The sequence below is a fragment of the Pantherophis guttatus genome, chromosome 3 (genome assembly GCF_059756535.1).
Source record: "Pantherophis guttatus breed Tessera chromosome 3, ASM5975653v1, whole genome shotgun sequence".
NCBI classification, from domain to species: Eukaryota; Metazoa; Chordata; class Lepidosauria; order Squamata; family Colubridae; genus Pantherophis; species Pantherophis guttatus.
The window spans coordinates 3,684,030-3,707,342 of NC_142065.1; the positions used below are offsets into that span (position 1 = coordinate 3,684,030).

The following is a 23,313-nucleotide window of genomic DNA, read 5'->3' on the forward strand; positions in this document are numbered from 1 at the left end:
TTTTATTAGATAGCTTTCTCTCATCACAGTGTGAATTCTCCCCTTTCCTTTACTCATTTATTATTACGCTCTTGTCACGCTCTTTGGAGGAAAAATAAAAGCTAATCAAATATTAGTGGATATGGTTAATGAAGGATGAAACACGGCTGTTGAGGATGGCTAAGTGGAATGTCTCGGTATACAGGTCGTCCTTGACTTATGACAATCGGGACCACAATTAATGTTGCTAAGCAAGGAGGATGTTAAGCGAGTCACACACAATTTTACGATCTTTTTTTTTGCCAGGTTTAAGTAAATCACTGCAGTCATTGAGCAAATCAGATGGTCGTTAAGCAAATCCAGCTTCTCCTGTTGAGTTTGCTTTTCGGACGAAGCCAGCTGGGAAGGTTGCAAATGGTGATCACGTTATCCCTGGATGCTGCAACTGTCATAAATACACCCAAATTTTGAAATGTCTATGGAGATTCTCTGTCATCCAAGTCATGGTTGTCCTGAAGGTGCTTTTTTCAAGAGGCAACTGGACTTCCTGCATTTTCTTTGAAGACGTTTCACTTCTCATCCAAGAAGCTTCTTCAGCTCTGACTGGATGGTGGGGAAGGGAAGGATTTATATTCCTTGCAGACCTTTGCACAGGTTCGCCTGGTGCACCAATTGCGACCCTACTTGGATCAGGAGGCTCTCCTCACAGTCACTCATGCCTTTGTCACCTCACGGTTAGATTATTGCAATGCGCTCTACATGGGGCTACCCTTGAAGAGCGTTCGGAGACTACAGTTGGTCCAGAATGCAGCTGCGAGAGCTGTCATGGGTGCACCTAGATACACCCACATTACACCAATTCTCCGCGAGCTGCACTGGCTCCCTATTGGTCTCCGGGCACAATTCAAGGTGTTGGTTATTACCTTTAAAGCCCTACATGGCTCAGGGCCAGGCTATCTTCGAGACCGCCTTCTGCCGCATAGCTCCCAGCGACCGGTAAGATCCCACAGAGTTGGTCTCCTCCGGGTCCCGTCAGCTAAACAATGCCGACTGGCGGGCCCGTGGGGGAAGGGCCTTCTCTGTGGCTGCCCCAGCTCTCTGGAACCAGTTACCTCCTGAGGTCTGGACCACCCCCACCCTATTGGCCTTCCGGAAAGTGGTGAAGACCTGGTTTTTCCAGCAGGCCTGGGGCCATTGATCACGCTCTTGCGATCTTGCGAGATCCGGCCATGAATGGTGTGCATGGGCTTTTAATGTTTTTAAAATGATTTTATAATGTTTTTTAATAATTTTTCTATGTTTATTGTTCACATTATTTTTGCTGTAAGCCGCCCAGAGTCCCTTGGGAGTTGGGTGGCATATAAATCGAACCAATAAATAAATAAATTAAATTAAATATTTATCACCTCACTCTGAGGATGCTATGACAGTTGACAGTCCCTCTGCTATTTACTCGCTTCCAACTTTTGAGACTGGATCTAAGCAGGAAGAATAGAATAGAATAACAAAGTTAGAAGGGACCTTGGAGGTCTTCTAGTCCAACTCCCTGCTTAGGCAGGAAACACTATACCATTTCAGACAAATGGTTATCCAAGCTCTTCTTAAAAACTTCCAGTGTTGGAGCATCCACAACCTCTGGTGGCAAGTCGTTCCACTGGTTAATTGTTGTCACTGTCAGAAAATTTCTCCTTAGTTCCAGGTTGCTTCTCTCCTTGATGAGTTTCCACCCATTGCTTCTTGTCCTGCCCTCAGGTGCTTTGGAGAATAGCTTGACTCCTTCTTCTTTGTGGCAGCCCCTGAGATATTGGAAGACTGCTATCATGTCTCCCCTGGTCCTTCTCTTCACTAGACTAGCCATGCCCAGTTCCTGCAACCGTTCTCCGTATATTTTAGCCTCCAGTCCCCTCATCATCTTTGTTGCTCTTCTCTGCAGTCTTTCTAGAGTCTCCACATCTCTTTTACGTTGTGGCATCCAAAAGTGGATGCAGTATTCCAAGTGTGGCCTTACCAAGGCTTTATAAAATGGTATTAACACTTCATGGCAGGGCTTTCCTCCTCCTCCTCGGATTGCTCTCCAAGAGCCAGCAGGAATGCTCTGTTCCCCTGCCATTGTCCCCAGTAAAAATTCTGTGTTTACATATTGCAAAAAAAGATATCGAAATAAAAGCATTTACGGCTATGCCTGGAAGCTCACAAAAACAGCTCGGTAATTTTTCCTGCAAAGTTTGGGAAACCAAACGGCTGGTTAGATGCCGTTTAATGGGGCACACTTGGGAATGTCGAAATCTGCTGTGGTTCCTTTTAAATTGGCTGCTTTAACAGGGCCTGTGAGCTCACATTTCAATAATGAGGCTGGCGATTTTATTTCACCAGGATGATGATGGGTCTCAGTGGAGTCCTAAGACCAACTTGGAAATTTGGGCATTTGCTGAGATGGATACCTTGCTTCTCAGCATGCCTGCTTCTTCTTAAAAATTGAGAGGAAAAAAGAAAAGGAGGAAGGGGCGAATACTGGATTCCAATAGAGCCTTCTGAGCTCAGTGATACGATGGCCTGGTATCCCTCGGGCAAAATTGAGCTAACTGGGCTGTTCATGCGTTTCAGTTTAAAACAGCTTTCTGTACTGCCAAGTGGAGGCAAGTAAGTTTAGTCTGGAAAGAAAGGTGCGATTTCCCTTTAATAGTCTCCTAAGAACTATATTCCAAGAGCTTCAGCAAAATATTGCTGGAAAGAAAAATCAGTTGTGCTGCATCTTTGAGCAATACATCCAAAATCTTAAGAGCGTCGGCAGTTTGTTGTAGAAAGAAAAGCTGGATTGGGAGAGGGAATTTTGTTTTCCTTCTTTTAATTAACGTTAAAATTTTAATTAACGTTAGCTAACTTTAAAAGTCGCTACAAAAATATATGCCACCAAATAAAGACGGTGTCAAGTTTTCGAAAGATGCCCTAATTAATTCATGAGCCATGATCCAAACTTCAAAGGAAATATAGTCATTTATTAGGAGCACCATTCCGGCAATATTGGGATGCAGTTAGGACTGATCCTCCGTAGATTTACGTTCCCCTATGACCCTGCCTCTCCCCTCCTCTCTGGCCATGTCATAAATCACATTCTCCAATTAACCACTTTGGCTGGCTGTGAAACCTAACACCCTCCTTCTGATTGCGGTCAGGAAGAATGTATGGAATTCACGTCAGTTCTCCCTCCCTCCTGCTCATGGCAACTTGAAAGCTTTGCAAGTTGACAGACAGAAAGCTCCAATTACCACATCAAAGAAGAATAGAACCTTCTGCACACAAAATCCAACTGCGCTTTCTATAATTTTGTAAACAACAAACTTAAAAGACTCGAGATCCATCCCACCCCTAAAAGGACCTAATGGTAAAGAATGCAATGATGAAGCAGTTAAAGCAATAAATAAATAAAGTTGGAAGTCCACAAGTCTTAAAGTTGCCAAGGTTGGAGACCCCTGCATTAAACCAGGCTATTCTGTTTTGCTTTGGTTTATTTTAATGGATCCTGCATTATCAAAAGCTTAGACACGTTAAAAAATTATCAGCATAGTAACTAAAATAAATAGCATCCCTTTGGGGTAGATGTGGGGTATATGGGTTACTTCTGGATTATTCTGTATTCTTTTCCCTCAAACTTTAAACATGAAAAAAAATGATTCTATAGGGTAAGTTTGGTATTACGTGTGCATGCAAACACACATACACATTCAAAGTGTCCCAAAGATGCTTTTTCAGAAGGCAACTGGACTGTTTTTTTCCTTGAAGGAGTTTCACTTCTCATCCAAAAAGCTTCTTCAGTTCTGACTGAACGGTGGAGGATAGAAGGATTTATCATTCCTTGCAGTCATCTGGTTATTAGTACTCTCTCTGAGAGTCATTGAGGCCACTTGGAGGTTTATCTGTGTCCTCAGGGTCACCAGAATAGTGCAAATGGGCGTGGAGCCTTCTTGGAACTGCTGAAGGGACCATGTTGTAAACAGGAGAGAGATAGTGTCACAGATAAACCTCTAAGCTGCCTCAGCAGCTCTCAGAAAGAATGCAGAATCCTCCCATCCTCCACCAATCGAAGAAGTTTCTTGGATGAGAAGCGAATCGTCTTCAAGGAAAAAACGAAGTCGAATTGCCTTTTGAAAAAGCACCTTTGGGACAACCATGATCTGGATGACTGAGAATCTCCACAGACAAAAGGTTTCAGTTCAAGAGCCTTCAGTGGAATTTTAAAAATGTTCCTTTTGGACATTTCATTTCAGGGCTGAAACTAGATCTTGGGTCATTCCAAATTAGATATGAAAACAGGGCCAATGAGATCTGATTTTGAGACAGATCCTTTCCATCTTTCTAACGCGTCAGCCCGTTCAACAGTAGAACAGATTGCCTTAGGATGTTGCAGACTCTTCTTCCCTTGGATTCTTTAAACAGAGGCTGGACAGAATTAGGCATGGATACAGCAGCAGTTGAAACTTGTCCTACGGTTCTTATAAAGACCGAATTAACCTTTTATTTAAAAAAAACACTGTGCTTCTCTGTGGTGTTTAAGAGGTTTAATAAATTAAATTAAGACCACATTATAGTCCAAAGCTTTCAAGAACAAAATAAGGTACAATAAAATCCATAGTTTAAACCAGCATGGATAAATATCTTAATTAGACACAGCTTAAAAACTTTTCCACATTATTTCATCGTATTCTTACTCCCTCCAATGCTTTCTGATGGGCAAATTATTTCATTTTATCATTTTTTAGATAAGAAGAAAAGAGACAGCCAGGAGATTCAGATAAGGTCCAAGATGAAGAGAAGGGAAGAACTGGCGCCCCACCTCTATTATTTTTGGCTTGAAAAAGTGGAACTTTGGAGACAGCATCCTTGCTCCGTATCTACCCCTTCCAGGGAATGCCTGAAAGCAGGCATCTAGGTAAATAAGCATGAAGAACCAAAAATAAGCAAACTTAACGTGAAGAAACAAGTAGCCCGTGTAACTTTTAATACTGGTTAAAAACCATCCTTTTCTTAACTTTCAGCTTGTGGCTTGACTGCTAGGCAGGCTACTTACATTATAGCTTAATTGTTGCTAGTTGTCTCTACTTGACTCAGAGAAGGGAAGCTGAATTTTGCTTAAAGGGAACAGTCAGTTTCCAATCTGTGTTTCGAGGGGCCTTCTCTGGCCTTCAGAGAGTACGAAACCTGGGTCCCGCGGTCACTATAATATCAGCGTAAGGAGCTGACTGGGCCAGCTCAATCGTTTGTTGTTTCTGGAGAACCAGCAAGCTGTAGAAGTTCTCTGCCACTTCTTTCTTGTTCTGGTCCTTGCAGAGGGAGAGAAAGCTGAACGATTTTGCTCCTTGTTGTTCGAAGTGCTGCAGGGGAGAAATAAATAAATAAATAAATAAATAAATAAATAAATAAATAAATAAATAAATAAATAAATAAATAAATAAATAAATAAATAAATAAATAAATAAATAAATAAATAACTGAGATGGATGTATTATGAGCGGAGGCTAATTCTGTATGTGGAATGGACCACAAAGCAGCTTTATGAGAGAGGCTGTCTGCCTTTGCCGGTTCATACGGACTAAGAACTGTTGATAGGAAAATGGGATAGAGAGTCTAAGGTGGAAGAACAAATGTGCAGAATTGATGAAGGCCAGACAAGGAATCATGGATGGAAACTGATCAAGGAGAGATTGAATCTGGAAATAAGGAGAAATTTTCTGACAGTGAGAGCAATCAACCGAAGGAACAGAAGTTGCCTTCAGAAGTTGTGGGAACTTGATCACTGGAGGCTTTCAAGAAAAAACTGGACTGCCATCTGTCCGAAATCGTGTAGGGTCTCCTGCTTGGGTGGGGGGTTGGACTAGATGACCTCCAAGGTCCCTTCCAACTCTCTTAATCTGTTATTATTCGGTTATTCAGAAGTTGTGGGAGCTTCATCACTGGAGGCTTTCAAGAAAAAACTGGACTGCCATCTGTCAGAAATGGTGTAGGGTTTTCTGCTTGGGTGGGGGGTTGGACTAGATGACCTACAAGGTCCCTTCCAACTCTCTTAATCTGTTAATCCTACTTTGTCAAGCATGTAGCCACAAGGGGCAATCCACTGGCTAAATCTGCTCCCACCCTCTTGTCCTTCTGGAATGGCCTGAAGTTCTGGCTCGGCCAATTGATTTAGAGCCCAGAGGCAAAAATGGCTAATAGATTAGATGATCCATCTCCATCCTGGTTATGCGTTGGTCCAGTATGATATCAATTGGAATGTTTTAATTTATAATGCTTCATGTCTTAAAATTTTTGTCCTAATTGTATTAAGTAGTTTATGGGGCTTCTTATATACAGGTAGTGCTAGCTAGACTTACGACCACAATGCAGCCCAAAATTTCTGTTGCTAAGCAAGACAGTTGTTAAGTGACTTTTACCTCATTGTATATGACCTTTCTTGTTAAGTGACTCACTGCAATTGTCAAGTTAGTAACTTGGCTGCGAAGTGAATCTGGCTTCCACCTTGACTTTGCTTGTTAAAAGGACACAAGAAGTGATAGAATAGAATAGAATAACAGAGTTGGAAGGGACCTTGGAGGTCTTCTAGTCCAACCCCCTGCTCAGGCAGGAAACCCTACACCACTTCAGACAAATGGTTATCCAACATCTTCTTAAAAATTTCCAGTGTTGGAGCATTAGCAACTTCTGCAGGCAAGTTGTTCCACTGATTAATTGTTCTAACTGTCAGGAAATTCTCCTTAGTTCTAGGTTGCTTCTCTCCTTGATTCGTTTCCACCCGTTACTTCTTCTCCTGCCTTCAGGGGCTTTGGAGAATAGCTTGACTCCCTCTTCTTTGGGGCAGCCCCTGAGATATTGGAAGACTGCTATCATGTCTCCCCTAGTCCTTCTCTTCACTAGACTAGCCATGCCCAGTTCCTGCAACCGTTCTTCATCTGTTTAGCCTCCAATCATCCCCTAGTCCTTTTTATTGCTCTTCTCTGCACTCTTCTCTGATCACATGATCCCGGGACAGTGCAACCGTCATAAACGTGAATCAGTTGCCAAGCGTCTGAATTTTGATCACATGACCATGAGGATGCTGCAACAATCATTAAGTATGAAAAACAATCCTAAGTCACTTTTTCGGTGCCTTTGTAAATTTGAACCGTCACGTTTGAAGTTACAACGGCACTGAAAAAAGTGATTTATGACCATTTTGCATGACTGACCCCATAGTCAGGTGATCAAAATTCAGACACTTCCTAATGGAATATACTATTTATGACATCTGCAGTGTCCCAGAGTCATGTGATCACCTTTGGTGACTTTCTGGCAAGAAAGGCAATGGGGAAGCCAGATTCACTTAACACCCTTTTTACTAACTTAACGGCCGTAGTGATTCTCTTAACAACGGTGGCAAGAAAGGTCGAAAAACGGAGCAAAACTCACTTAACAACTTGTCTGGCTTTGCAACGGAAATTTTGGGCTCAATTGTGGTCGTAAGTTGAGGACCACTTCTATGAATATCTGAAGAGATCCGCACATCATTTCAACTGAATATTGGGGAAAAGGTAGCGCAAGTCAGCTGGCATAAGGATAAAGTATTCTTTTTGCCCTCTTGATTTTCAGTCCAGAAAACGCAGGATAAGGATGAGTCACTGGCAGTTTAGGAATAAGAGCTGGCTAGAATTACGGCCTGGGTAAAATGATAAAGACCTTAGCATGAGGTTGGATTATATTGCTAAAACACGCTATCTGCCATTTCATGAAGAGCTTTGGCTTGAGCTTGGGGCACAGCAAAGAGGATGATTTTACAGAAATAGAATGGCAAATATGACAAATATCCTCTTGATTTCAAGGAACAGATTCAGGGTATGCATCTGTTGTTTTTTTTTAAAAAAAATTCTTCATGGCCTAAAATGAGAAGTTTTAGATAGTTTTAGATTTAATAATGTGCTTAGATATCAAATGTATTTATATTAATATGTCCATGGATATTATATAGGTCAGTGATGGCTAACCTTTTTGCCATCGCGTGCCAAAAGCGCGGGGGAGCGCGGGGGCTCGAGCGCGTGTGTGCCAACGCCCATAATTCAATGTGCCCTGCCCCCCATGCATGCACGCATGAACCTCCCGCGCTCCCTCTGCTTTCGGCACGCGATGGCAGTGGGCCCGGTAAGCCTGTTTTTTTGCCCTCCCCAGGCTCCAGAGGCTTTCTAGGAGCCTGGGGAGGGCTAAAACAGTCTTCCCCACCCCTCCCAGAGGCCAGAAACGGCCCGTTTCCCAATTTCTGGTGGGCCCAAAAGGCCCGAAAATCAGCTGGCTGGCGTACGCATGCACACTGGAGCTGAGCTAGGGCAATGCTCGCGTGCCCACAGATATGGCTCCGCGTGCCACCTGTGGCACATGTGCCATAGGTTCGCCAACACGGATATAGGTCTTTTCTGTCATTCTTTCTGCCTTTTCCCAACTCACATTTAATTTGCTTTAATCACCCTAGTATATTTAGAGTTTTTCCTTCATTGTTAATCAACATATATTTGTTTTTTTCTGTTTGTTTTCTATATGTTACTATTATATTTTAAAAAAAACAGTTTCACATCCTTTTAAACTGGAGTTATCAGGCCATTTTAGTGATTAAATAATATGAAGAAAGGTTTATTATGTTTGGTAATATCTTACCCGGAAAGTATTTAATAGCTTTAATGTTCTCTTACTTCTCCTTTGTTCTTCATTGTCCAAATTACTTGTCTGGGATCCCTATATCGCAGATCAAAACAATTACTTATTGATAAAATTCACCTGAATGAAGATAAAAGGCAGCATAAAAAATAAAGAATAGACATAGCTCATATATGACTTCCCAAGCCTTGTCTTCTAGTTATTATCCTCTCTAGGAAATTTCACTAGGAACATTTGTTCTACATAATTGATTTGGCAAACCAGACCACATACCTAAATTTGCAATTCTTTAATAAAGTTGATTAAAAGTATCAGTAAAACTGCCCATAGAGCATAGAACTATCAGAGACGTTATTTAATTTTTAAAAACTCTATCTGATTATTCTTAAAGGACTTTTTAAAAAATGAAATAAATTGCATCACACACTGAGCAAAGAATAATGCACATCGAATTCAAATCAAAAGTACAAATTAAAAATTTATTATTCTACTGATATTACCAGGTGAGCAAAAAAACTCATTAAAAGAAAGCATCAGAAACATAAAACTTTCTAAGAAAACATACCTCCAAAAGACACTTTTCCTAATGGATGAAAACTGAGTTTACCCCATGGCGCCTCGGCCACCCTCCCTATGCTGCACTTCTCATGCACGCTCCCTGACGCACATGGTGACTCTTATGCATTACTATGCTCCCTCCCCAACCTGCACCCCTCATCTTATCCTCACCTTACTATGCAGCACCTTTCACACACACCCTTGCACCTTTGCACCCACACCCTGCACCTCTCTTGTGCACTCCAGTACATCCTTTCCCACCCTCACTTTCTCCCCCATCTAGCAGCAGTCACCTGTCCTGTGGACCTGGGTCATGCAACTTCCTATTAGCTTCCTTACTGACTTTGGTTGTGGGAAGTGGATCAGGAAGTTGCATTGCCTAACGGTGGGATTGACGATAGCAACTGGGAGTGCATGGAATGTTAAGGTTAGTGACGGACGGAAAGAAGGGCTAGGGAGAGGTATGTAGGTAGGGGAGGCTTACCCCAGCAATTTGTGATCTTCCCTGCTGGCATCTCCTTTTGAGTTTCTGGGGAAGCCGGCATGGAAAGTTGCAAATTGTGATCTTGCGATCATGGGGGCACTTGGCGATTGGTTCTGGGAACGGGTTACCAAATATCCAGATTGCAATCATGTGACTGCGGGGGCGGGGGGGGGATGCTGGGATTGCCAGAACTCTAAGGACCGATCTTAACCACCATTCATCTAGTGCTGTCTTTACTTCCAACGGCCACTGAATGAACGGCTGTAAATCGAGAACTAGCTGGAATGGAAAGATCTTTGAAATATTTTTTTTTTCCCATTCAGAAAAGGATCCATTGTCCAGATTCAGATTGTTCCACAAGTGCTACATGGTCACTATTTGGTATTGAAGTTTAGATGATTGTAAACATTACATTTTCCAAGACAGCTTGCCCGTTTTCGAATTCTTGTTGTACTGAAGATGGTAAAAGGTCATCGGACAAAGCAGACACGTCATTAACTGATTCCTAGTATTAAAAGAAGAGTGTGGGGGGGGGGGGAAACGAATCTGCGTCAGCTCTGTTCTGCTCCTGTGTTTATTATTCTGCAGAAAATGAATGGTTAAAATGGAGTCTGTATTTCTCTGCTGTATTTTATACTTCACACAAAAAAAAAAGAAATGAGAAAATAATGGAAGCTGCAGGTAGAAAACATGACAACCTACCCTATTCCAAACAATTCTGTTTCAGGCAATTCTTAATTAGAAACACAGAATATTATGACTTCTTTTTTTTTCTGAGATCCTTCACCCCCCTTCAGTATACTGAGAGTGTTGAACTGAAGCTATAAAATCCCCATTCAACTGGATAGCTTATCACTTCACTGGATAATTTGAGATCAAACTTTATCTTTTAATCCAACCAGAGGATTAACATCATGATAAAACGGGGCTGGAAGAGCCATGTAATCAGGCCTGGAGGCAAATCGGGATATAAATCCCATTTATTTGGGCATTTGTGAATGAAATTATATAGCCCATAATATTTATGAACTGTCTCTTTACCAAATTTACATTTTAACTGTGGCTCAAACTTGTTATGAATTTCAATACTGTTAAGTCATCATGAATTATGCTTTGATATGAGAAGAGCTAGAAATAGATACTTTAATAAGTAAATATAAATAACTGCTCAATTAAGTGACAGTACCCAGTTAAGCTTGTGATCTCTAAAAGTTAAGTAGAGAAGGATTTGGCTAATATTTGTAAAAATACTAACCAAATAGGAATAAGTAGGAACCAAATAGGAATGAAGTTTGGAAAGTCAAAAATATATCCGTCTCACTCCTGTTCAAGAGGGTGATGGAATTTTAGAGTTCTGTGATGTTAAATATGAACATTTTAGAAGGTTTAGGAGGATTAAACTGTAATTTGTCAACTTTGTAAGAAGTCCAGTTTACCCATTTTGATGGAAGTACACCTATTGCCTAAACATATTAAAGCTTAATTTGTTCTGAAAGTACTTACCATAGTTATAAAAAATGTATTGTCACCCCTTTCATTTCTGCTACTTTGTAACACAGATTCTTTTTGGGGATAATTTATGTCCTGCTGTATATTTAAGCTTTCTGCTACTGATAGTTCTATATTGATAATAAGAGAAAGTAGTTAATTCTTGTCCAAGGTACTTTAGTTTAGTTTAGTTTATTTGATTTGTATACCGCCCTACTCTCGAAGGACTCAGGGCGGTGAACAGCCAAGCAATAAAATACATAAATACACAAAACTTAAAACCAGATAAAATCAAATTAAATCATTTTGGCCCAGACAGATTAAAACACCCCAATAATTTAAAAACAGATTAAAATTTACATATTAAAAGAGGGAGGAGATTAGGCCAAGCCCGCTTGATGGAATAAAAAGGTCTTCACAGCGTGGCGGAAGGTGCGCAGATCCGGGATTACTTATCAATTAATTGCCATTACCAATAAATAATCATTTGCATATAATCTCAGTTTATACTATTTAAGTTTTGAAATTTCCAATGTGTCCAAATTGCAGTTCACCATATTCTAGTCAAACATTTAAGATTTTTTTTTTCATGAAGCAATGAGGTGCCACTTCATCTAGTCCTCGATTTAAGACAGATCACTTAGCGACTGAAGTTATAATCTATCTGAAAATGAGAATTTATAACCGAATCCAAAATTCTGATGGTTGCCCCCCACTCCTCATGGTCATGTGACCATATTTTGGAAGCTTGGCAGCACAGCCACATTTATGACTGTTTGCAATATCCTGCGGTCACTCAACAACATTTTATGATACTTTTGTGGAAAACTGGTGCTTACTTCCATTTTTGGCAAAACCGATCCCACAGCAAACAATGGGCTTGTACTTATGACTGCTGTGGTTACTTAACAACTGCAAAAATGGTTAGCAATGGAAATTTGGGACTTAATTGGGATCATAAGTCGAGGACTATCTGTAATGATATTAAAGAATTGTAAGGGGAAAAAAATCTAGAGTCCTGCCTTGGGCATTTTGTTGTTTGCTTCTTTCTTCAGTCTTTTGTTGCCATTTTTTTCTTCTAATCTTGAGACATTTAGCAAACAGCTGCAAAAAAACCCCACAAATTAACTCAAGGTAATTTGATAAGTCTTATTTTGCTTAAGCTTTTTGTTGCTACAGAAAGCTTTCTACAGCTACCGAGCAATGTTTAATTCATAATTAAATATAACGTCTAGGTATATAGCTGTCAAGCTATTTCAAATGTGAGCCTTCACGTAAACTGCAATCTGTTTTTTAATCTTGCCAAGAAGCTCTTTATTGCTCTACAAAGTGATCCCTCTGTTCAGCTGGATCAATTTAGAAACAGTTTTGCCCCGGGAATCTATCAATTAGGTTTCATTATAGTTGCTGCTGGACTATAACCATTGACTATGCTGGAAAAAGCATGTCAAGTGCCAAGACTATACTAAAACAGGAAGGAGAAAAATAGCCAATCATTTCCTGGCGTGTCAACATGATATCATTTGGAAAAAAGGATTATACAGGAAGGCCTCGATTTACAACAGTTCATTTAGTGACCATTTGAAATTACAAGGGCACTGAAAAAAATTGACTGGTGATCATTTTTTATAGTTATGATTGTTGCAGCATCCCCAAGGTTAGGTAATAAAAATTCAGACACTTGGCTACTGACTCATATTTGTGACAGTTGCAGTGTTCTGGAGTCATGTGATCACATTTTGGGACAAGAAAAGTCAATGGGGAAGCCAGATTCACTTAACAACCATGGGACTGACTTAACAACTGCAGTGATTGACTTAATAACGGTGGCAAGAAAAGTCGTAAAACGGGGTAAAAAAATCATAAGAACTGCCTCGCTTAGCAACAGAAATTTTGGACTCAATTTTGGTCATACGTTGAGCACTACAGGCATTTTAATTGTACCCTCAGCCATGGAAGTCCCCTGGGTGACTTTGGGCCAATCATTGTTCTTAGCTAAACCTACATCATCGATGCTATCTTAGAGAAAAATGGGAAAAGAGAGCAGAATATATACCGTCTTGAACTCCTGAATAAAAGGCAGGTTATACATCTAACAGTCATATTTGATATGTGTGAAGTTAAACTAGGCATTAAAGCCTGAAACATAGACCACCTACCTGAATTACGATGGAGTGGCCATATTGTTGGATATTTCACTTTTACATTTACTAATGTATTCACATCTAGTGAGGCTTTAATTGCTCTTCCAGCAAAGGACAATCACCAGTCCTGATCATTAAACACTAACTTTCACTATTAGTATTCATCAATTACATCAGGGGTCTCCAACTGTGGCAACTTTAAGACTCGTGGACTTCAACTCCCAGAATCCCCCAGCCAATTTGAGCTACGTAAACTGCAATTTTAAACATGTGAACCTGCAAGCAGCAAATGGTGTGGGTGTATATTTGTGTGTATCTGTATGTCAGACAACTCCTAACACACAGTCTCAGATATTTTTAAAAGATGGCTGTAATGCAAAAAGGCAAAGGAAGGAAGGAAGGAAGGAAGGAAGGAAGGAAGGAAGGAAGGAAGGAAGGAAGGAAGGAAGGAAGGAAAGGAAGGATACAATTTCCCAGTCCACAAGTCTTAAAATTGTCATGTTTGGAGACCCCTGAATTTGACATAAATTTCTAAGCAGAGGCCCAATATTGGGCAATACTTCAAGGACATAAAAATGGTGGTGTATAAAATTAAAGACCTCTACAGTATCTAATTAGATGCCCAGGAAATCCCATAAGTAGCTCTTAAGAACTCACTCTTAATTCTGACTCCCCTGCAACTGAAGAGTCAGTTTGATGTAGCGGTTAAGGCATCAGGCTAAAAACTGGGTGACTCCGAGTTCTAGTCCTGCCTTAGACATAAAGCCACCTGGGTGATCTTGGGCCAAACCCTTTCTCTCAGCCCTAGGAAGGAGGCAATGGCAAACTACGTTGGAGAAAGGTTTCCAAAACCCTACAGGAACTAGATCAGGCAGTTACCAGGAGTCAAAAAGAGTGTTGAAGGCACAAAAGAACCAAATAGCCATCATTATGAGAAACTCTTCACTTGGTCTTCACCTGCCCTCCACCCATCATTTAAATCTATGAAACCATCTAGGATGGTAAAGGCTTACATATGCCTACTTTGTGTTATATAGCAATAATGAAAATAACATATAAGGCCCTAAATTGTTACCCTCTGCAGATCTTCACTAAAGAAAGGTTGGGTGGGTCTGGTCAGAAGTTTGTCTACACTGCCCAACTCTTGTAAAACCATCAGCTTCTTGGTTGGAGGTGCAATATGCAAGGCGGCTAGCGTATCCTCGTAATTTGTAAGCTGCTTTTGCATGGTAGCTTTGCTGAGCTGCTTCACCGGGTCAATGAGTAACTTCCTTTTCTTTTTACTTTTTTGTTTCTTTAGGAGAGCTACATACAAGAGACATACACAAAGGACATGTTACATGCCAACCAGGGAGTGCTAAGCAGATAATTATCACATCGTACTAATCCATATTTATCTTTGCAGGGCTAATAAAATGTTGGTATTGCAAAGAACCTTCCACCTTTTTTTTACATACATATACATAAAAAGGGACGCAGTGGCTCAGTGGCTAAGATGCTGAGCTTGTTGATCGAAAGGCCGGCAGTTCAGTGGTTCGAATCCCGAGTGCCGTGTAACGGGGTGAGCTCCTGTGACTTGTCCCAGCTTTTGCCAACCTAGCAGTTTGAAAGCAGGTAAAAAATGCAAGTAGAAAAAATAGGTACCACCTTTGGTGGGAAAGGAACAGCGTTCCGTGCGCCTTTGGTGTTGAGTCATGCCGGCCACATGACCACGGAGACGTCTTCAGACAGCGCTGGCTCTTCGGCTTTGAAATGGAGATGAGCACCGCCCCCTAGAGTCGGGAACAACTAGGACATATGCGCGAGGGGAACCTTTACCTTTACCTATATTTATTTTGTTCAGGACAAGGTTAAAATATAAAACTAAAAAAAAAAAAAAAGTGGATGAGGGGCAGACACTGATCTAGACCTCTCTGGTAGGTTCAGATCTGGGCATGAGGTTAAACCAATGGCCCCCAAGCCTTTGGGGCGACAGGGTGGGGGTCCCTGGAGAGAGATTTTTCTGCGTTCTGGAGGGGTCGTGGTTTCATGTGCTGCCTGTATCCCACAGATGGGGCTTCGCTTGTTTGCGTAGCCCAGTTTCTGGCATACCCAGCCCGGTGCCAGTCCATGGACCGAGGTTTGGGGATTCCTGAGGTAAACCACACTGGTCACTCTTTGTGAAAGACTTGGGGTCGAGCTTAAATGGAGGTGGTGAGACTATTTTTATCCTCTTTCCATTTCCAGTTACTCAACATAGTATCCTTTTGGGTTTCCTGCAAAGGTTGGGAGTTGGGGCAAGGTGCTATAGTGTTCTGCACCTACCTGAGTGGGCAAGTCCAGCTGGTAGCATTTAAATTAGTGTAGAGGAGTATCAGCATATACAGGTTGTCCTCCATTTACAATCATTCATTTAGTGACCATTCAAAATTAAAATGGCAGTTATGAATGAATGTTAAACTTTAGAAGTATTATGTTACCTATAGTGGAGTTAAGCTTTCAGGAAGGGATTTGGTAGTTTAAAGAATAGTTAGGTTAATTTAGCTTATGATTGTTAATTGAAATACCCTGGATTTTGCTCTGGAAAGTCCGGGGGGGGGGAGGGCGGGATGGGAAGGGGGGAAGGGGTGTGGGGGTGGTGGGGAGGGAAAAAGGGTGGGGGGAATATTGCGGGGGGATTTTCTTTTTAAAACTTTTTAATAAAAAAAAAAATTAAACTGGCAGTGAAAATTGATTTATGACCGTTTTTGACATGACTTTTGCAGCATCCCCATGGCCTCATGATCAAAATTCAGATGCTTGGCAACTGACTCATATTTATAACGATTGTAATGTCCCGGCGTCGGGTGATCCCCTTTTGCAATCTTCTGACCAGCGAAGTCAATCGGGAAGCCAGATTCACTTAACAACCATGTGACTCACTTAACTGCAGATTAGCAAGGAAAAGCTTGGGCTAAATAGTGGTCATAAGTTGAGGACTACCTATAGATAGACTACCTACCTGTAGGAGGAATTCAACACCCATTATATAAACACCAACTGAGCTGTTAAAGGGAAGAGAGAGTAGGAAAGAAACTCAAGATTACTCTGCTTTATTTCTCTTTGCTATAAGGTCCCAAAAACCAGGGACCTTCCTGGTTTTTCTTTTTGAAGACATTTCGCTTCTCATCCAAGAAGCTTCTTCAGCTCTGACTGACACCTGGTTGTTTGCATTCTTTTATCTAGTAGAAGATTCAGCCGTCCATCTGCATTTAAAAGACAAAGGCCAGTCTTTTGAAGACAGCAAAGTCCACATTTTGGACAGAGAGGACCACTGGTTTGGAAGAGGGTGTCAAAGAGGCCATCTGTGTCCAAATTGAACAGCCCTCTCTCAACAGAGGGGAAGGGATACGACATCATCTATCTCCCGTCTACAACATGGTCCTTTCAACAGTTCCAAGAAGGCTCCACACCCATTTGCACCACTCAGGTGACACTGGGGACCCAGACAAACCTCCAAGTGGCCTCAACGACCCTCTAAAAGGATGCAATGGCCAGCTGTCTGGAAGGAATATGAATCCTTCCCTTCCCCACCCTCCAGTCAGAACTGAAGAAGCTTATTGGATGAGGAGTGAAACGTCTCCAAAGGATAACCAGAAAGTCCAGATGCTTCTTGAAAAAAGCACCTTTGGGACAACCATGACCTAGATGACTGAGAATCTCCATAGACACTTTGGTATAAGGCGTATGGGTTAGGGGTTGGTGAAGGAGAGAGAATGTCTGTTAGGTTTTCAAGGTTCTGATATACTCTTAACAATAAAACAGATTCCCAGTAAGTCTGTTCCTTCAGCTGGCTTACTTTAGGAGCTGAAAACGGGCAAATTAGATTTAGATTTACTGTTGTAATTAATTATATTTTATTTTGAACTGTGTTTTGTAATTTCTGTAAGCTGCTTAGAATTTGGTTTCAGGCAGTAGGCAAATCCTATGAATAAATAAACAAATGAATGTAACATATCAAGGACAATCCTTTTTAGAAAATAAAGAAGACTAAGAAGACCACTTCTATTGAAAAAAAAAAAATGTTTCCATGAAATGCTTTTCTGGATATGTCATCACTTCTATATTGCATTTTTATTCCTGACAGAAACAAACAATTCTAACCTGGATCAACAATAGGATAAAGAACAAAGCCCTCTTCCTCACTGCACAATAACGTTGTTTCATCAAGTTGGTGATGTCTTGTTTCATGTTTAGATACAGCCTTGTTTGGATCCATAGTAGGGTCTGCCGATTCAGACAATCACAGAGTTAGGAGTAATTTCTAGAAGCATTATTCACACTAGTAAAACAGTTTAAAATAAACTCACCTTTTCTGTTATCAACTGGATCTTTGGGGGGTAAAGGAAGTTCCTCTTCCATGTCAAATATTGCAAGGAGGCCATTCTGGTCAGTTCCAAGAACATCATCTTAAGAAAATAATTATAGTATATAATAAATAATTATAGTATATAATTTTTTTTTAAAAAACCCTATTTTTATGTACATATTTATGTACATATTTTATATAGGTAGTCCTTGACTTTCAACCATTCGCTTAGTAACTGTTTGAAGTTACAATGGCACTGAAAAAAAGCAATTTATGACCAGTTCCCACACTTTTACTGTATGACTGTGGCTGCATTCCCATGGTCACGTGATCAGAATTCAGGCACTTGGCAACTGGCGTGTATTTATGACAGTTGCACTATCCCAGGTCATGTGATCAATGTTTGCGACCTTCCCAGTCGGCTTCCGACAAGCAAAATCAATGGGGGAAGCCAGATTTGCTTGACGATCACATGACTCACTTAACATCTGCAACAATTTGCTTAACAACCATGGCAAAAGGACGTAAAATGGAGCACAACTCATTTACCAACTGCCTGGCTTAGCAACAGAAATGTGGGACTCAGTTGCGATCGTAAGTCGAGGACTATGTAGAAAAAAGCAAAAGCTTTACTAGAACATAACCAGGCTATTAAACTTTTTGGGTAATTTATGCACATCTTAGAAAATCTATTGGTCAGCTATAGTTAGACTGGATTTTGTTTATACCTACCAATCATATCTCTTCCAGCTCCTTCATCTCCAAATCCATCATACTCTAATGCAATTTTGTCTCCAGTTAAATTCGAAGAACTGTGATCAGCCAGGAGGCTGTTGGAGCTGTTTATGAAACTGTCACTGAAAAAGCTAGCGTGCCTTGGAATTTCAATGTCTTCATCTGTGAGAAACACATATGAATAACTCAGCTATGTTTATATATCTCGGACATGCAAATACTTTGCAGCGAGTTAAAATCAGTTGCTTATAAAAACTGAACCCAGAAAGCAACTTTTGAAAATAAAATAAAAACCCTTTGTATTTTGATTTATGAGGGGAAAAAGAGTTGCAACCTCACCAAAATTGCCCCTATGGAGAACATTCAGCCCATAAAATTCTGTCAATGTGATGTCCTCAGTTTTGCTCTGGTGCAGTGTAAAATGTTGGGCGACCTCAATGGCACTATTGGAAAAGAAGAAAATGAACTGAAGAAAGAGTTTTAGGAAATGCTACATAACTGGACCATAATGTCCTAATTCACAAAACGTATCATATTTTAATATATTTGATCCTAATGAAATTGCACTTCTACTGCCTTTCACTTACTACTCCATAAAGGGATTAAGAAATGGTTAGTAGCACAGATTTAGCAACAAGGGCTGCTTCAGTTACTACATTCACCTGTCTTCATCCCAAAAATACAGTTCAAGAATTAGAAACTAACAATGTACAGGTAGTCCTCGACTTACGACCATAATAACTGATAGCACTTAGTGTTATATAGTGCTTTACAGCCCTCTCTAAGCGGTTTACAGAGTTAGCATATTTGCCCCCAATGATCTGGGTCCTCATTTTACCGACCTCGGAAGGATGGAAGGCTGAGTCAACCTTGAGCCTGGTGAAATTCGGACTGTCAAACTGCTGGCAGCCGGCAGTCAGCAGAAGTAGTACTGCAGTACTGCACTCTAACCACTGCACCACCACTAGATGAACTATAGCTATACAGAATTGTGGATTTGACAGGCAAGGAGAGACAATAGTTCAAATTCATCACCATAAAAATAAAATTTATAATGGGGAAGGACCTGTAGGGCAGTACAGGTAGTTCTCAACATACAACCACAATTGAGCCCCAAATTTTTTTTGCTGAGACAATTGTTAAGTGAATTTTGCCCTATTTTACAAACTTTCTTGCCACAATCGTTAAGTGGATCTCTACAGTAGTTAAATTAGTAACACCGTTGTTAAGTGAATCTGGCTTCCCCATTGACTTTGCTTGCAAAAAGATGGCCAAAGGTAATTGCATGACCCCCAGGACACTGAAACCATCATGGGTCAGTTGCCAAATATCGGATCCCATGAAAATGGGGGATGCTGTAATGATCGTGAGAAAAATGGTCACATTTTTCAATGCCATTGTAACATTGAGTGGACACTAAATGACTTCCTGTAGCAGAGAAAAAGGATTGTGTTTTTGTTCCTCCACATGTATTATGCAGAAGTAGGCAAGAGCCGTGGTGGCGCAGTGGTTAGAGTGCAGTACTGCAGGCTACTTTTGCTGCCTACCGGCTGCCTGCAATTTGGCAGTTCAAATCTCATCAGGCTCAAGGTTGACTCAGCCTTCCATCCTTCCGAGTGGGTAAAATGAGGACCCAGATTGTTGGGGGGAAATATGCTGACTCTGTAAACCGCTTAGGGAGGGCTGTAAAGCACTGTGAAGCAGTATGTAAGTCTAAGTCAGAGATATCAAACTCGCGATGACATGTTGTTGTCACATGATGTATCGCAACTTTCCCCCCCTTTGCTAAATTGGGGATGGGCGTGGCCAGTGTGTGACGCATCTGGTCCCTGGGCAGTGAGTCTAAATGATATAAGTGCTATTGCTATAAAGTTTTGAGTGATTCACCATCCCTGAGAAAAGGGAATTCAGAAGGAATTCATTCCCTTTTCACTTGCTCTATTCTTAGCAATAAACAAACGTTGGAAAATATTTACTTTGTGTCTGGAAGTTGGGTGTCAAAATCATAAAACTCTTCAGGAAGTGTGATGGCATCATAATTAGCCTCAGAATTTCCTTTTGGAAGGTCAACAAGCCCTAAAGAAAAATACATAAAGTAAGATTAACTGTGGGATGATGTAGCTTTATATATCCTGCAAGATAAAAATGGGCAGGTATTTGAAGGCATCCAGCAAATGTATTCACATTTTTTTCTTTTTACCTGGTGGTCATTAATTATATGGTAGAAAATATTACTTCATTTGTCAATTGAATAATACCATTACAATTACAAAAATATTCTGTTGCTAGGGCAATTCTATTCAGAAATAAGTCTTTGGAAATTACTTCTACTTTGGTTTTTAGAATTGCAATCTCTAAATGAAGTAGTTTATGATCCACTACTTGTTTGAAATGGTATAGGGTCTCCTGCTTGAGCAAAGGGTTGGACTAGAAGACCTCCAAGGTTCCTTCCAGCTTTATTATGATCTTGAGACTGCCTTTCAAGTATCTCCTGAATTCTGAAGAACCACTTGTTTTGTTTTTGAAAATTAAAGCCCTTTCTTTACCATTAATAAGCTGCTTGTTAATAATAAGTAGAGGAAAATCATACCTGGTTGAAAAGTTGATTGCATTTTAAGTAGGGCTTCACTGCAGTCTGTCAAAAGATACTTGGTTTTTCTGTGATAAATCCTCACCACTCCTAGCAAAAGGTGTCCCAAGGTACGAAGAGCAATTTTAAACTGGGGGGAAAAGTTGGTATTATTTATGGAAAAGATCACAATGGAATTAAGAGTAATTTTCCTGGTTCTCATTTTTCTTAAAACCAGTCAAAGAGAGTAGCAAATGGTATCCAAATGGGAAGAGAGGGCATCACTTTCGGAAAATACTGGCTTAATCATGTTGTACTTAGGCATGAAAGCCAGCTGAATGATTTTGGGCCAATCACCAGGGGACAGTGAGTTCTAGTCCCGCCTTAGGCATGAAAGACAGCTAGGTGACTTTGGGCCAATCACCAGGAGACTTGGAGTTCTAGTCCCACTTTAGGCATGAATGCTGGCTGGGTGACTTTTAGGGCAATTATTCTCTCAGCCTACCAGCACTCTGGATAATTGGTTTTACCACTGAACTGCTCCTATTGTTAGGAACTGTTTCTTGATCTTAAATTAGTATCTGCCTTCCTGTAACTTGAAAACATTATTCTATATGTTACATACCGAGGTGATAAAGAGTTCTTGACTTTCTTTGGTGTGACAACCCTTTTTAGTTTTGTTTTTTCTGAAAGACTAAACATATCTAGATCTTCAAGGTCTTGCTATAGAACTTAATTTACAATGCCACACCCAGTGCTGAATAAAAATAGGAGACATTATTTTTGGTGACATTTTATGAGAGCCATACCTTAGGGGAGAGCATTTTTTCAATGGTAGCTTCTAAATTGCATTCAAATATATGAGCCTTTGTGACTTTCTTATCCCAGTGAGCAGCCAGCCATATCTTGGACAAAGGCCCACGCTTATTTATAAGCAGCTGCATGTAGAACATTTTGCCAGAAATGTATTCCTTAACTTGGCAAGCTAGAGGGAAGAAAATATTTTAAATGTTGAATACATAGTTTTTTTGTAATTTTTCAAAGCTAAAATAAAAAAAATGGCAATCTTAATTTGAAATAAATGACTTACAAAAAAGGGGAGGCCCTTTCATTTGTATTTTCATGTTTTCATGCTTGCAAGTTCTTTTAAACAAATGCATGACTTGTGTACAGTCTAGGTAATTGCTTAAAGTACTATTGGCAACTTGCGTTTACGATACATAATCTGTATATGTTATAATTAATTTGTCTTCATGCAACATTTATGTACTGAAACAGTTTCCAAATCAAACTAATAATATTGTTACTGAAATACATAATTAATTTTGGCAAAGTGAATATATTGAAACAATGTTGTTTTCCTTGCTTCTGTTGCAAAAATAAGAAAATTGTTGTTTTCTCAATGAATTTTAGTCTATTTGAAATATAAGTGAGTCCAATTTTATTCATGTGGTATTAAGTAAGCAAGTAGCTACAATAATCAAACATATGAGGGTGTGCAAACATTTGTTTTTAGAAACCACAAAGAAAATACACACAAGAAATGAAATACTTTTCTGGGAGAGGTTTTTTAAGAATAATTATCTTAAAGGTACAGATATAAGAATGGTTTGGGATGCAAGCAAAGCTTTCATGAGAGGTTACTTTATACAACATACAAGTAAATTCAAAAAGAAGAGCTAGCTATTTGGGGTGAGATAAAAAGAAGAAAAGAAATTTCCAGAGAAGACACATATTTCTGAACATATTAAGCTTCCCTAGCACTTTTCAACAGGAAAAGTTGGAGCTTAGTTGATAGTTGTTTAAGATGGCTGAATCAAGGGATGGTCTCAGAATAGGAGCACCATTACATCTTTCAAAGATCAGGTCTGTTAACAAGCTGTTCTTTAGTCTGTGATCCTTGTTAATAATTCAAATATATTTGCATAAAAGATCACCACAACTTCCAGGAAGGACTGAACTTCTGGTGGGGCTTCAAGGCAAATTAGATATCCCCAGATGAGTGGAGAGAGCATTGCAGTGAACATAGGTGAATTCTGGCTAGCAAATTCTCTCTGGAAAAAGGACATATCATGAGATTGCCCACTTCTACCCTGGACAGTTGCTCCTTGTGAGGTGTTGTTTAGTCGCCAAGTCGTGTCCAACTCTTACAACCCCATGGGCCATAGCATGGCAGGCTCCCTTGTCCTCCACTGTCTCCTGGCATTTGCTCAAATTCATGTTCATTCATGACATCTCCTCCTCTGCCATCCCTTCTCCTTTTGCCTTCAATCTTTTTCAACATCAGGGTCTTTTCCAAGGAGCCCTCTCTTCTCATTTGGTGGCCAAAGTATTTGAGCTTCAGCTTCAGTATCTGCCC

The 23,313-nt window shown here is 40.3% G+C and overlaps 1 protein-coding gene across 1 annotated transcript; it reads right to left on the bottom strand.

Moving 5' to 3' along the window:
* Positions 1–4,520: 4,520 nt before the first annotated feature.
* Positions 4,521–22,248, bottom strand: RAD21L1 (RAD21 cohesin complex component like 1). Its single transcript, XM_034407860.3, has 13 exons — positions 21,764–22,248; positions 20,976–21,105; positions 20,362–20,461; positions 18,725–18,828; positions 18,383–18,547; positions 17,652–17,750; positions 17,446–17,568; positions 14,399–14,628; positions 12,202–12,283; positions 11,195–11,310; positions 10,104–10,196; positions 8,650–8,727; positions 4,521–5,348 (listed from the first exon to the last, which is right to left on the bottom strand). The coding sequence occupies exons 1-13, from the start codon at positions 21,905–21,907 to the stop codon at positions 5,160–5,162; spliced, it is 1,653 nt and encodes a 550-aa protein (XP_034263751.2). The 5' UTR covers positions 21,908–22,248; the 3' UTR covers positions 4,521–5,159.
* Positions 22,249–23,313: the final 1,065 nt, after the last annotated feature.